The sequence below is a fragment of the Mustela lutreola genome, chromosome 1, assembly GCF_030435805.1.
Source record: "Mustela lutreola isolate mMusLut2 chromosome 1, mMusLut2.pri, whole genome shotgun sequence".
NCBI classification, from domain to species: domain Eukaryota; kingdom Metazoa; phylum Chordata; class Mammalia; order Carnivora; family Mustelidae; genus Mustela; species Mustela lutreola.
Window position 1 is genome coordinate 219,718,947 of NC_081290.1, and position 14,051 is coordinate 219,732,997.

General features: G+C 36.4%; 1 protein-coding gene across 6 annotated transcripts in view; it reads right to left on the reverse strand.

Annotated features, from left to right (window-relative positions):
* Positions 1–2,257: 2,257 nt before the first annotated feature.
* HIKESHI (heat shock protein nuclear import factor hikeshi) overlaps positions 2,258–14,051 on the reverse strand; it is a 43,959-nt gene continuing 32,165 nt past the window's right edge. For 2 of the 6 annotated variants that reach the window (XM_059187207.1, XM_059187253.1), the window contains 3 exons: positions 11,676–11,827; positions 3,364–3,482; positions 2,258–2,600 (listed from right to left, as the gene is read on the reverse strand). In XM_059187207.1, coding sequence (XP_059043190.1) covers positions 2,546–2,600; positions 3,364–3,482; positions 11,676–11,827 — 326 coding nt within the window. In that variant the 3' untranslated portion in view covers positions 2,258–2,545. Of the gene's footprint in view, positions 2,601–3,358; positions 3,483–4,458; positions 4,608–9,415; positions 9,523–9,642; positions 9,802–11,675; positions 11,828–14,051 lie in introns of those variants that run through there. The other 4 variants (XM_059187224.1, XM_059187234.1, XM_059187244.1 and 1 more) reach the window with 4 other exon arrangements.

Consider the following 14,051-nt stretch of genomic DNA (forward strand, 5'->3'; position numbering starts at 1 on the left):
ATCCTCTATGGTCTTTTTTGGTCACCCTAAGAAATGCAAAACTTTTCCATTTTCTCAGACCACAGCCACCCTTTGAAACTGTCAAATTCCACTATAAAAGATGTAATTATCTATCCCTTTAAACTCCTGTGATCGATTTCCTCCCAAATATCTCTTCTGATATTTGAATTTTCCTCTTCATCAGTAGCCCCAGCCTTCATTCGTGTAAAAGCTGAAGTTTTCTCCAAGTCAACAAAATGCTTCTACTATAATCGTAATAGCATTGTCACCAGAACCAGATTCACCAGAGAAGAGAACAAATGCTAGAGCTATTCTCACTGCACTAGTCACTTTCTCCAAAGATCTCCCAAACTTCTAGGCAGGAACTAAACTCCACCAGCAATGTGCTCAGCTCAAGGAAACAATTGCTGGATCATTTCGGTCGTAGTATCATTTATATTCCTAGTATTATCTGTAACTCACCAGGGATTACTTAGGTCTACATCAGGCTTTTGCCTGCCTCCTAAACCCAAACCTATCTTGCATACAGAATAATTGTTAAGAAGCTTTCAGATATTTAAGGCCCGTTTCTATTCCCTGTAGCATGTTTCCTTGGGAGGGATAACCAGAGACTTCCAAATGAAGCAGGAACTGGCTACACAGAAGAGTTCTCCAAAGTGTTAATTCTTGAATACAACTAGAAAAGGTGGTTCAAATTTTGACACATGCTGTGTAAGCCCAACAAACCAGTTTAAATTCACTACCTAGGATTGTCATAGCAATGACATAGTCTTCTACTTCATCTTGGCAAGCCAAAGGGCAGTTCGCATTTATTATATTATATATAAAGGTCTATAAAAATCACTTGACAGGTACAATAGTCTTTTTTTTTTTTTAAGATTTTATTTATTTATTTGACAGAGAGAAATCACAAGTAGATGGAGAGGCAGGCAGAGAGAGAGGAAGGGAAGCAGGCTCCCTGCTGAGCAGAGAGCCCGATGTAGGACTTGATCCCAGGACCCTGAGATCATGAGCTGAGCCGAAGGCAGCGGCTTAACCCACTGAGCCACCCAGGCACCCCGGTACAATAGTCTTTGACCAAGCTAAAGTCTTTCACAGACTCTATAGAATAGACCCACCTGGACTTTGGGATATGTTTTTGTAGCTTGGGTTTTGTAGCCTAGGTCCCTGGCTTTGCATTCTAATAGAATACTCATTTTGCTTGAGAATTTTATTACAGTTGGCAGATGCTTTCTGTTCTGAGCCTTAAATCCTGTGGTATAGCCACTGTCAAGTCACATGATTCAACAACAGTCAACAATTACTAACATGAAGAAGACCTGAGACTATGTTAAAACTACCACTGGATACTTGATATATAATTATAACCCAGTGAAGAGCAATACTAACCTGGCTTGATCACAACTCCAAAAGATAATGGTCAATCCTTCAAAACAGACTGAAGACCAGAAGAGAACTGAGAAGTGAAAAAGAAACTACAATTTGCAAAAACATACAGCTTGCAAAATGCCGAAGTATACAAAACTTTGACAACAGAACAAATTGCCTAAGCTCAAACTCTTAATGCTAGCTCAATCAGATACGTTTCAAGATAAAACCATAAGCTGATGTAATGATAATTCTGCATAGGCTCATGTGTTTTAATGACATTAACTGCACCAGCAACTCTCTAGTTTCCAAATTTTCACCAATCCTTGCCAAAATGTTTCAAAACTAACCAGAGGCCCCAAACTCCTATATGTTCCCTTCCTTTGGAGATCGCCCACAGTTCCTCTGGCATTTGTATTCACTTGGTGCAGCAAGCTAATGAGTCTCGCTTTGCTTACTTGGTTTTTTTGGTCAATGGATGGCACTAGTATAAATGAGTCAAGGACTCCCTTCTGAATGAGACACAATGGCTTCAACTTAATAAGCAAATGTACTAAATCCTATATTCTACACACAAATGCCTCAGAAGATTACATTACCAGAATTAAATAAAACCTTGTCAGTATTTAACCATGGCAATTTTGTCAAACAAGTAATTATGTATGAATTTGCAGATATAAAACTGACAGCCAACCTGCGTTAATGGAAAAATTTATAATCTTAAGAAATACAAACTGAAAATAATCTTTCTGTACATAAAAATGTATATTTGATATGTTTCTCAAAAAGTCCCCCAAATTTTGATATAGTTGATTTTAAGTTAATTACTCTAGCAAACCAATATAATACTAAACGAAATATTATGAAGGCAATGGCATTTGGCACACTATTGTTGTGAATATGCTTTATTTTTAAGTAAAAAATGAATCCTCGCCAAAACAAAGTGTTTCTTCCTCTGAATATTTTAAACTTAAGGGAGAAAAACTCATTAATAAGGAACATATTTTCATTTTTCCATGTTTTTAATTTTTTATGAAGATTTTCATTAAGCTTCAGTCAATAAGCAGTTTTTTAAACTTAGGTTTCATGATCCTTTTGACTTCGTACTTTTAAATGGAGGCATTTCTCTTCAAAACATGACAAATTTCAGAATCCATTAAAAATTATTTTATTCAAATTATGTTTTCCAAAAGAGAGGGTTCTGTGCTAGTCGTCTTTGAAAGTTTTCATACCTATAAAAGAAAAGAACATATTTTTACAAGAAAATTATATCTTTCATAATCTACCAAATGACTTATCAAAAAGCAAACAACTCTAAGTATCACTTCTAAAAAGCTCAGATAAAAAATAAAGAAGCTAAAAAGTTAATCTCAGAAATGAGTAGATGAGAGAAATTTGCTCAAGGCCACATACCTACATTTTAACAAAGCTCAAACCTAATACCGTCCAGAGCTATCCATGCTACACCATGCTACCACTGCTCAACAAATTCTCATGTATTGCCCACCACTGGGATATTCAACGTGACAAGAATACCTATAAAACAGAATCATGGGAAAGCTAGGAAAATCAATTTTCTTAACCATTTATGTACAGGGTGCAGTAAAAATCATCCTGAGGCCTTACGCATATCTACTTCAGACCAAGACTTTCTAAACTTACCCAAAAATTGCTTTGTATTTCAAGACTCATATATGGCTACTAATAAAAATATTTTAAAATTTACAGCCTTAATTGTGGTCCCTACACATAGGCAATTGTATTTTCTTATCTTTATAAATTCAAAATAGCTACTATGTAACAGAGTATTTAGGATAAGAACATATTCCCTGATGTGAACTCCATAGTATACTTTTTAATGGCATGCCACTGTTAATGTATGCTGATGTTCACAATAGAAGAGTATGTTTAAATGTCAAAGAAATACATTTACCAGCAAAAATAAATGCATGGTTACTAAAAACCTTAATATTAGAGATACAAAATGTCCCATACCATTTCAAAACCACATTTGCTGGAATGAACATTTCAGATGGACTCGGTGTCATCTGGGCCTGAGAGACAGCAAATGATGAAGCAAAATTGTAGAAGTTGTCCAACATCTTTTGTGTGAACTGGAAAGTTAATAATGAATAGATTAATGAGTTATACTAAATATTCTACTTACACCTTAGTATTTTTAATTAAAAATGTTCCTGCAGTGTACTTGGTTTTAAGTACTATGAGTTTTAAACAGTCTAATGCTGTAAGTTAAAGAAAGTCATAAAATGACACTGTGGTGTAAAATCTTAACAACCTTCATATCTCAAAGGATTTCTGTGGCTTTTAAAATTTTAATTTCCTAAGATATTCATTTGGGGGGTAAAAAGGAAGAAAATGTTTTTCCTTCAAATACTCTCTTTTCTCTCTCCCTCACCATCCACTATGCCCCTCTCCTTAAATCCCAGCCTACTTTCTCATATAAAATAGTAAGAAGTCTTTTTCTTGCCAGAAAGATAAAATCCTAAATACAATGAAAGGAAATGTCTTATTAGCTTTTATCTTTTTGCTTAATAATATCAAGATAGTTTAATCCAGGAGGCTACCATTAAGTTACTTGGACTAAAATCCAGAGTTCAGTAAAATCACTAACTAAAAAATCAGTATCAGAAAGAACAAAAATCAACAGCAACCTTTAACACTAACAACAAAATTTTAAAATGCAAATTTTTATTTAAAAGATTTTTAAATCTTTAAATCTCAGTCAGTTAAGTGTCTGCCTTCAGCTCAGGTCATGATCCCAGGTTCCTGCGATTGAGCTCCACATCAGGCTCCTTGCTCAGCAGGGAGCCTACTTCTCCCTCTGCTTGCTGTTTCCCCTGTTTGTGCACTCTCGCTCTGACAAATAAATAAAAATCTTTTAAAAGATCCAATTCAGAATAAAAACGAAATCTGTAAATATCTAGGAAAACACTTCAAGACTGTCTTGAGAGACAGGAAAGAAAACAAACTAAAGGACCTATACACCACATTCAGTGAAAAGATACATATTCACAGATGGGAAGACATACATAATGGAAGCAATTCTCCCCCAAATTAAACCTGTAAGACCTCGGGACGCCTGGGTGGCTCTGTGGGTTAAAGCCTCTGTCTTCGGCTCAGGTCATGATCCCAGGGTCCTGGGATGGAGCCCTGCATCGGGCTCTCTGCTGAACATCCTCCTCTCTCTCCCTGCCTTTCCGCCTACTTGTGATCTCTGTCTGTCAAATAAATAAATAAAATCTTTAAAAAAATAAAAATAAAACAACTATAAGACCAATGTTATTTCCAACAAAATCCAATAAAGTTTTTCATAAAGCTCAGTAAGCTGATACTGAAATTAGTATGCAGGGCACCTGGGTGGCTCAGTCGGTTAAAGCCTCTGCTTTCGGCTCAGGTCATGATCCCAGGGTCCTGGGATCAAGCCCCATATCGGGCTCTCTGCTCAGCGGGGAGCCTGCTTCCTCCTCTCTGCCTGCCTCTCTGCCTACTTATAATCTCTGCCTGTCAAATAAATAAATAAATAAATAAAATCTTATAAATAAATAAAGATAAAATTAGTATGCAGAATACATAAGCTTATGCTCTCATAAGTAAGAGGAGGGCCTTAGGCCTAGCAGATATTAGTAAGACTTTTACTGGCAAAGGGACAGGCAAACTAACTGGAATAGAACAGAGAAACCAGAAACAAGTCTAAACATATGTGACAACATGATATATAACAAAGATGCTATTAACTCAGTGTTTCAAAAAGAAAAAAGACTAGCTTTTAATTAAAGCTTTAGTACCTATGAGAACATAACACCTTCAAACATGAGGATAACATAGGAATGACTTCACCAATGCAAAAAATAATAATAATAATTACAAAAGAAACAACTGATTGTCTACACAAAAATATAATGTCTACATGCAAAAGATGCCAAAACAACATTAAAAGACAAGCAACATGCTAGGAGAATTACAGCATCTAGAACAGAAGACTATTACCCAGAATACATAAAGGCCTCTTCCCAGAAAGTTAAAATTAAAAAGTGCCAAAAAATACAATAGAAAATTGGGCAAAATATATAAATGGTCAGCCAATTCCAATTACAAACACAAATGAGGTCAAAATGAGAAAAGACGCTCAACTTCACTAGTCACCAAGAAATACAAAGCAAAACAACAGTGACATTCAAATTTTACCCAGCAGTTTGGCAAAAATTTAATGTCTTAAAACAAGTATTAGTGAGACTATCTATTAATATGGAAATGAAAAAACTGTCTCATTCATACAATGACATACTATACAACTATACAAGTCTATTAAAATAGACTAGATTTATTCCATGTATCAAGACAGGTAAATCTTAAAAATAATGCTGAGTGAACAATACCAAGTTGTACAAATCTGTACAGTATACCATTTATAATCATTTTAAAAACATGCAAAGGGGTATTAAGTCAACAAGAATGGAAAAGAGAAGAAACAAAAAAAGGACTGCAACAGAGAAATGAAAAGAATTTCTACAATAATGGTTAAAGAAAAGAATACCTTGACTACAGTTATGCAAAAGACCCAGAAAATAATCAATCCACAGAAGAACAAAAAAGAGTTTCAAGAGCGATGTTTCCAAAACAAATTTAAAATTGCTTTTTAAAAATATACTGAAGGGACGCCTGGGTGGCTCAGTTGGTTAAGCAGCTGCCTTCAGCTCAGGTCATGATCCCAGCGTCCTGGGATCAAGTCCCACATCAGGCTCCTTGCTAGGCAGGGAGCCTGCTTCTCCCTCTGTCTCTGCCTGCCACTCTGTCTGCCTATGCTCACTCTCGCTCCCTCTCTCTCTCTGACAAATAAATAAAATATTTTAAAAATAAATAAATAAATAAATAATAAAAAATAAAAATATACTGAAGGGACGCCTGGGTGGCTCAGTCAGTTAAATGTCTGCCTTCGGCTCAGGTCATGATCCCAGCGTCCTGGGATCGAGTCCCACATCGGGCTCCTTGCTCCGCAGGGAGCCTGCTTCTCCCTCTGACTCTGCCTTCCACTCTGTCTGCCTATGCTCGCTCTCGCTCGCTCTCTCTCTGACAAATAAATAAATAAAATCTTTATTAAAAAAAAAAAAAGTTGGTTAAAAATATACTGAACAGGAATTTATACTTGGCAGAGTTTGGGCATAAATGAGATGTGGATATAGCAACTGACACAAAGGAAAAAAAATGAAGCATTTATTAACCAAGGAAAATAAAAAGTCATTCTAGAAAGGAAATGTAACCATAGTACATCTGGCTCAGTTCTGAAAAATATTTACCTGATCATAATACTGAAAACTCTAAATATTAATTTAGTGAAAATCTATAATAAAAAGGTGTGGGGACATCTGGCTGGCTCAGTTGGTAGAACATGCAACTCCAGATTGTGAGCTCAAGCATCACAATGGGTGTAGAGATTACTTAAAAATACAACCTTTTAGGGGCACCTCAGGTAGCACAGTCAGGTGTCTGAGTCTCAGTTTCAGCGCAGGTTGTGACCTTGGGATCATGGCACTGAGCTCCCTATCAGGCTCTGCCCTAGGTCTGTTTGAGATTCTGTCTCTCTTTTCCCTCTCCCTCCCTATCCTTCTCTCTCTAAAATAAATAAATTAATTAAAAAAAAATAAGATCTTTAAAATAAAAGGTAGGGAGAAAAGACAACTCTGAATGCTGGAAAGCAGAGGAGTAAGAGCACTGAATCACATTAGGTATGGGGAAGTCGGTGGAAAACACCTATAGCAAATCAACTGGTTAAAAAGAGATTAAGCAAGTTTCTTCTGACACATGGAAGTAAAAACAAGAAGAAACAGGTAGAGTAAAAAAAGTGGGAGAGGCTGAAAGTGACTGCTTTTGAGGAACAGAGTAAGAGCAGAATATAAGAAGTATTAATAGGACAACTGTTCTGCATGTAAAACCATCTATGTTTTAAGCCATGTTCATGTACTATTAATAAAAACTACATGGAAGTAACAAGAGTAACTAATTTTTAAGAGAATGTATTAGAAACATGTTTTAACAAATAATGCCATACATATTTTGTGGATACTTAATGAATGTTCCTTTTAAAGTACTAATACAGGATGGCAAAGATAATTTGGTTCCAAGAGTAGCTAACTGGGGAAGAAATAGAAGAAGAGAAACATGCCAGCAAGCTGTATCAGAAATACTTTTTTTTTTATTAGTAGCAAATTTGGAAAATATCAATTAAACCTAGGTAGAAGACACTCAGAAGTCTTCATATATATTGCATTATAAAGAGAGCTCTACGAGGATAGCTATTATTTTGTCTAGCTATTTGTATTTGTTCATGCTTAGAAAACTCCTGGCATGCAGTAGGCATACAATAAATACTGGAGGAATGTACTTTCCTACATATGTAAAATATTTCATAATAAAATGTTTAATAAAAATATGTATGATTTTAAAAGCTCAAATAACGGGGCGCCTGGGTGGCTCAGTGGGTTAAGCCGCTGCCTTCGGCTCAGGTCATGATCTCAAGGTCCTGGGATCGAGTCCCGCATCGGGCTCTCTGCTCAGCAGGGAGCCTGCTTCCTTCTCTCTCTCTCTCTCTCTTTGCCTGCCTCTCAGTGTACTTGTAATTTCTCTTTGTCAAATAAATAAATAAAATCTTAAAAAAAAATAAAAGCTCAAATAACTTACATATATATAGAATAAAAAGTCTCCTTGCCCATTTCCAGAGATAACATCACTTTGGTATGCATTTTTCAGACATTTTTCTAATACAGTCTATATGGGATACTACTAACTCCTGATTACAACTTGTTTTTTCAGCACAGCAGTGTATTTTTTTAATTACGGGGGAGAAAAAAGAATTAAGACCCAGACTCTGTCATTCTTAACTCAGCCTGTTCTCAAGAAATCATTTGAGAAGTCTGACTTTAAATTCATGGCCACAACCCTCAAGAGTATGCTGCCCAGCAAACTCGTAAGGGGTTCCCTAGTCCATTCACCCTCTTCCTCTCCTAGAGGACTTGGTTAACAATCCTTTTCTTCAAATTTCCAAAACTTCTTTCCCCTCAATCTTAGCTAAATACCTTGTTTCCTGTTTCACTGAGCAAAGTGAAGGTATCAAGAGAAAACATGCACAAGTTCTCATCACATTTAACAATCCTCCCGCATCTGTATTCATATAGCCATTCCTATGAATACTATGCATTATTCAATCTAATGTGCTCTCATTTCTATTCAAGGAGTTCAGCAACTCTCTCCACTCTTCTGTAACATCAGCTTTAATGCTTCATTCTCATCAAACATGGTGTAATATCTCCCATTAAAAACAGTAAAAACAAACAACAACAAAAAAGTAAAAACAAAAAAATCCTGTCCCACTGCCCCCTCAAGCAACCAAACCATTTATCTGCTACCCTCTGTAACCACACTCATCAAGAGTCATCTATATTCACTGTTCCCACTTCCTCCTCTCCAACTCACTCCAAACTCTGCTTCTACTCTCTGAACTCAGTTTTCTAACTTTTTAATGACCTCCATCTTGCTGAGTCCACTGGATACTTCTTAGCCCTCATTTTAACTCATTAGCAGTGTGATAGTATTGAGGCTTCTTGCTTCTTAAAAACCAGTCTTTGCTTGGCTTCCAAAACACCACTTTCTGGGTCTCCTTCTACTTCAGGCTGCTCTTTTTGTCTTCATCTCTTCAGCTTCTCCAATTTGAAATGGCCCCAGAGCTCAGTCAATAGCCAATTTTTCCATTTAATTACTTCCCTAGTAATCACACACCCTTCAAAACTTTGGATATTATCGTTACACTGATGACTCTCACATTTTTATCCATATCTCAGAACTCTCTCTTGAACTCTACACTTGTCATCTCCAGCAGGATATCTAACAGGTATCCCAATTATAGTACAACCAAAATCCAACTCCACTGATTCCACTCCCAGCCCATACTTGCTCTTTTCATAATATTCCTGTGTTCAAATTCCTCAAGCCAATATCCTTGGGCTATAATTAATGTCTCTCTTTAATCTCAGACCTTTCATGTGATCCACATCATGAAACACTACTGGCTCCATCTTCACATTAGTTCCAGAAATCAATTACAGGCATACCTCGGACATATTGCAGTTCAGTTCCAGACCACTGCAATAAAGTGAGTCAAATGAATTTTTTGGTTTCCTAGTGCACATAAACATTCTGTTTACACTATACTATAGTCTACTAGGTGTGTAAATAGCATTATGTCTTTAAAAATGTACATACCTTCATTAAAAAATACTTTTTTGCTAAAAAATGCTAAACATCATCTGAGCTTTCAGCGAGTCGTAATCTTTTTGCTGGTAGAGCGTCTTGCCTTGATGTTGATGGCTGCTGACTGATCAGGGTGGTAGTTTCTGAAGGTTGGGGTGGCTGTGGCAATTTCTTAAAATAAGACAACAATGAAGTTTGCCTCATGGATTGACTCCTCCTTTTACTTGAACCCTTAGAGGCCATTGTAGGATAATTAATTGGCCTAATTTCAATATTGTTGTGTCTCAGGAAATAGGGAGGCCCAAGAAGAGGGAGAAAAACGCAGAACAGTTGGTAGGTGGAGCAGTCAGAAAATACACTTATCGATTAAGTTCTTCATTTTATATGGGCAGTTTGTGGTGCCCCAAAACAATTTCAATAGTACTAAAGATCACTGGTCACAGATCACCGTTACAAATAACAATGAAAGAGTTTGAAATGTTCCAAGAATTACCAAAACATGACAAAGAGATACAAGTGGGCAAATGCTGCTGGAAAAACAGCACCAACAGATTTGCTCCATGCAGGGTTGCCACAAACCTTCAGTATGTAAAAAACACTATACCAGCAACGCGCAATAAAGTGAAGCGCAATAAAACGAGGTATGCCAGTACTTTTAATCACCTTCACTTCCACCTCCCCAAACTTCCCTGGTTCAAGTCATTGTCATCTGTCATCTAATGTTCACAAGAGCCTAACTGACTTCTTCCTTCCCACAACAGTGTCTACCCAAAATGCGAAAGTGATCCTTTAGAAATATAAGTTAGATCCTATTACTCTTCTGCTCAAAACTTACTTCTTCTCTTCCAGAGAGAATTTGAGTCAAAGTTCTTATAGGGGACCCTGGGTAGCTCAGTCAGTTAAATGTCTGCCTTCGGCTCAGGTCATGATCCCAGAGTCCTGGGATCGAGCCCGGCATTTGGCTCCCTGCTTCATGGGAAGGCTGCTTGTCTCTCTCCCTTTGCCCCTCCTCCTGCTTTCATGTGCACATGCGCTCTCACTCTCTCTCTTTCTCTCGTAAATAAATAAAATCTTTTTAAAAAATTAATCAGGGGCACCTGGGTGGCTCAGTGGGTTAAAGCCTCTGCCTTCGGCTCAGGTCATGATCTCAGGGTCTTGGGATCGAGGCCCGAATCAGGCTCTCTGCTCAGCAGGGAGCCTGCTTCCTCCTCTCTCTCTGCCTGCCTCTCTGCCTACTTGTGATCTCTGTCAAATAAAAAATTTTTTAAAAAATTTAAAAAAAAATTAATCAGAATCCTTATAAAAGCCAATGAGGTACCATATGATTTTATCCTGCAGCCCCCTCCCCAATTATCTCCTATCTCTCACCCTTGCTCACTCTATTCCAATCACAAAGACCTTCATATTACCCTTCAGATTTCTACCTTCGAGATTCTGCATTAGCTACACCTCTACCTCCATTATTCTCCTGTTCAGGCCTTTGCCTTAAAGAGGTTAAAAGTCAACCATCATGGAATTATGTCACTTTAAGCTCCATGAAGACAAGGATTTTCCTTATCTGGTTCACAACTGTATACCCACAGCCTAGCATACTAACTGGGAGGGAATAAGAAAAAGCTAATATTTAATCCCATTTTAAAATCACTTTGAACTATTTCACCAGTATAAAAACAAGTCTCATCAAAGCATTTACAAATTTTAAAATACCTATAGAAGAAAGCAGGCAAACTTAAATTATCCATGGAAGCCAATAACTTACACCATACATGTTTACCTTCATTTTTACATGTTTTCAATCACCAGGTTAGTTTTTAAAGTACAGACTTGGAGGGCACCTGGGTGGCTCAGCTGGTAAGGTATTTACCTTCAACTCAGGTCATGATTCCAGGGTCCTGAGATTAGTCCTCTATCAAGCTCCCTGATCAGGGGGAACCTGCTTCCTGCCCCTTCCCCCTGCTCGTGCTCTCTCTTAAATAAAAATCTTTAAAAGAATATGTAGAATTTAGTTTAAAATTTTTTTTGGAAGATAATGTGTACTACATTACCTGAGTGAATGAGTCAACTGAGGATACAGCAGCATTGCCTACTGGAGTCTGCTGAGCCAAACTGTCCAATAATTCCACTGAAATTCCAATCTGAGCAACAGATGGAGTCCGGACAATATTCATGGCTCCAAAAGGGTGTTGGCTTCCTTCTCCTGAAAAAAATTAACATGTACCACAAATTTCAAATTTAACTTGTAGCTATAAAAATTCCTTTGTAAGTATGTGGAAAACCTCTGATCTACATTCACTAAAAAATGGTTATATGAACATTTGTCTCTTTTCAAAAAAATGTAAAAGGCTAGTTTTTATCACATTAGCAAAGAGTAAGAAAACTAAAATCTTCCCCACCAAAAAAAACAACTGTTACTTTTCAAAAACATATTACAATTAATGTAGGTAGAAACAGAAAGTAACAGAATAAGAAAAATAAATATGCATTAATTACATTTAAAAATTCTCAAAGCTAACTCCAAAGAAAGGATATTTTTAAAGATTTTTTAAAACTAGTTTTAGCATTTTCTCATTATTCCACTAAAGAAAGATCTTAAATTACTACTATTACTGACAAATGACATGTCATATTTTACTAAATGTCATGAATCACCCCATATAACACCTGATGTGATCAAACAGGCAATAAAAAAGCTTATAACCGAAAATACTTAGTAACTTTTTCCCTTTAAAAATCAGTGTGGGGGCGCCTGGGTGGCTCAGTGGGTTAAAGCCTCTGCCTTCAGCTCAGGTCATGATCCCAGGGTCCTGGGACTGAGCTCCGCATTGGGCTCTCTGCTCATCAGGGAGCCTGCTTCCCTTCCTCTCTCTGCCAGCCTCTCTGCCTGTGATCTCTGTCAAATAAATAAATCCTTAAAAAAATAAAATAAAATAAAAATCAGTATGTCATTAAGTATACACCTGAGCCTGTAAATGCCATCTAATTTCTATGGGGAAAATAGAGGCCAATTTCTTTAATCTACATAAGACAATCAGAAAAGTTAGTCTGAAGGAAAAAAAAAAATCATACAATAGATTTTGGTTATCTGCTGTTTTCATAGGACTATAAAATGTTTAACCAAATAAAGAAGAACAAAAACCTGGAGCAACATATATTCCTAATAACGAGAATTCTCCTTACAAATATCAAAACTCTCCTTAAATTTTCAAGCACATGAATAAAAACTTACTATTTATTCTTCTGTGATTTAAAAATACACACACACCTGTCACTAAATAGGACTAGTTTAAAATAATTTTAGTATTTTTAAATTATTTTATTATATTTTATATTTCCATATATTTATGAGTTTTCCAGATTTGTTATTTCTATCATTGTGGTTAGAGAACACACTTTGTATGATTTCAGTCTTTAAATACACGGAGACTTGTTTTACAGTAACCTAACATATGGTCTATCCAAGAAAATGCTCCACGTGCATTTGAGAAGAATGTGTTCTGCTGTTGTTGGGTAGAAAGTTCTATGTAAGTCTGTTAGGTGTGCATGGTTTATAGCGTTCAAGTCTTCTTTTTTTTAAAGATTGTGTTTTGTTGTTGTTTTTTTTTTAAAGATTGTGTTTATTTATTTGAAAGAGAGAGACAGAGCAAGAGAGGGAACACAAGCAGGGTTAGTTAAAGAGGGAAAAGCAGGCTCCCTGTCAGGCAGGGAGACCTATGCAAAGCTCAATCCCAGGACCCAGGATCACCTGAGCCAAAGGCAGACACTTAACTGAGCCACCAGGTGCCCCTCAAGTCTTCTATTTCCTTGATGACCTTCTGTCCAGTCATTCTATCCATTACTTAAAGTAGGGAATTGAAGTTTCCAACAAATATTGTTCAACTATTTTCTCCCTTCAATTCTGCCAAGTTTTGCTTCATGTATTTTGAGGTTCTGTTGGTAGGTGCAAACAAGTTTATAACTGTTATTAACTTTCTGATAGATTGACCCTTTTATCATTATATAATGTCTTTATTGTGCATAATAATTTTTGTCATACATCTATTTAGTCTGACTTTAGTCCACCCACTCAAGCTCTTTTAGTTACTATTTGTATGTATCTTTTTCCATCCTTTACTTTCAACTATTTTGTGTCTCAATCAATAGCTGGATTATGTTTTTTTATCCATTCTGCAAATTTCTGCCTTTTAATTGGAGAATCTAGTTTTGTGTTAAATAGACACTTGCTAATGTACCATTTTATACCATTTCTTTTACTATATATTTTTTGTTTTCCCCTTAATGGCTACAGTAGGGATTAGTATAAATTTCTTAATTATAACAACCTAGTTTGGATTAATGCCAACTCAGTATCAGTAGTAGATAAAAACTTTGCTATGTAATTTCTCTCTCTATGTGTTGTCATAAATTATTTCTTTATACACAGC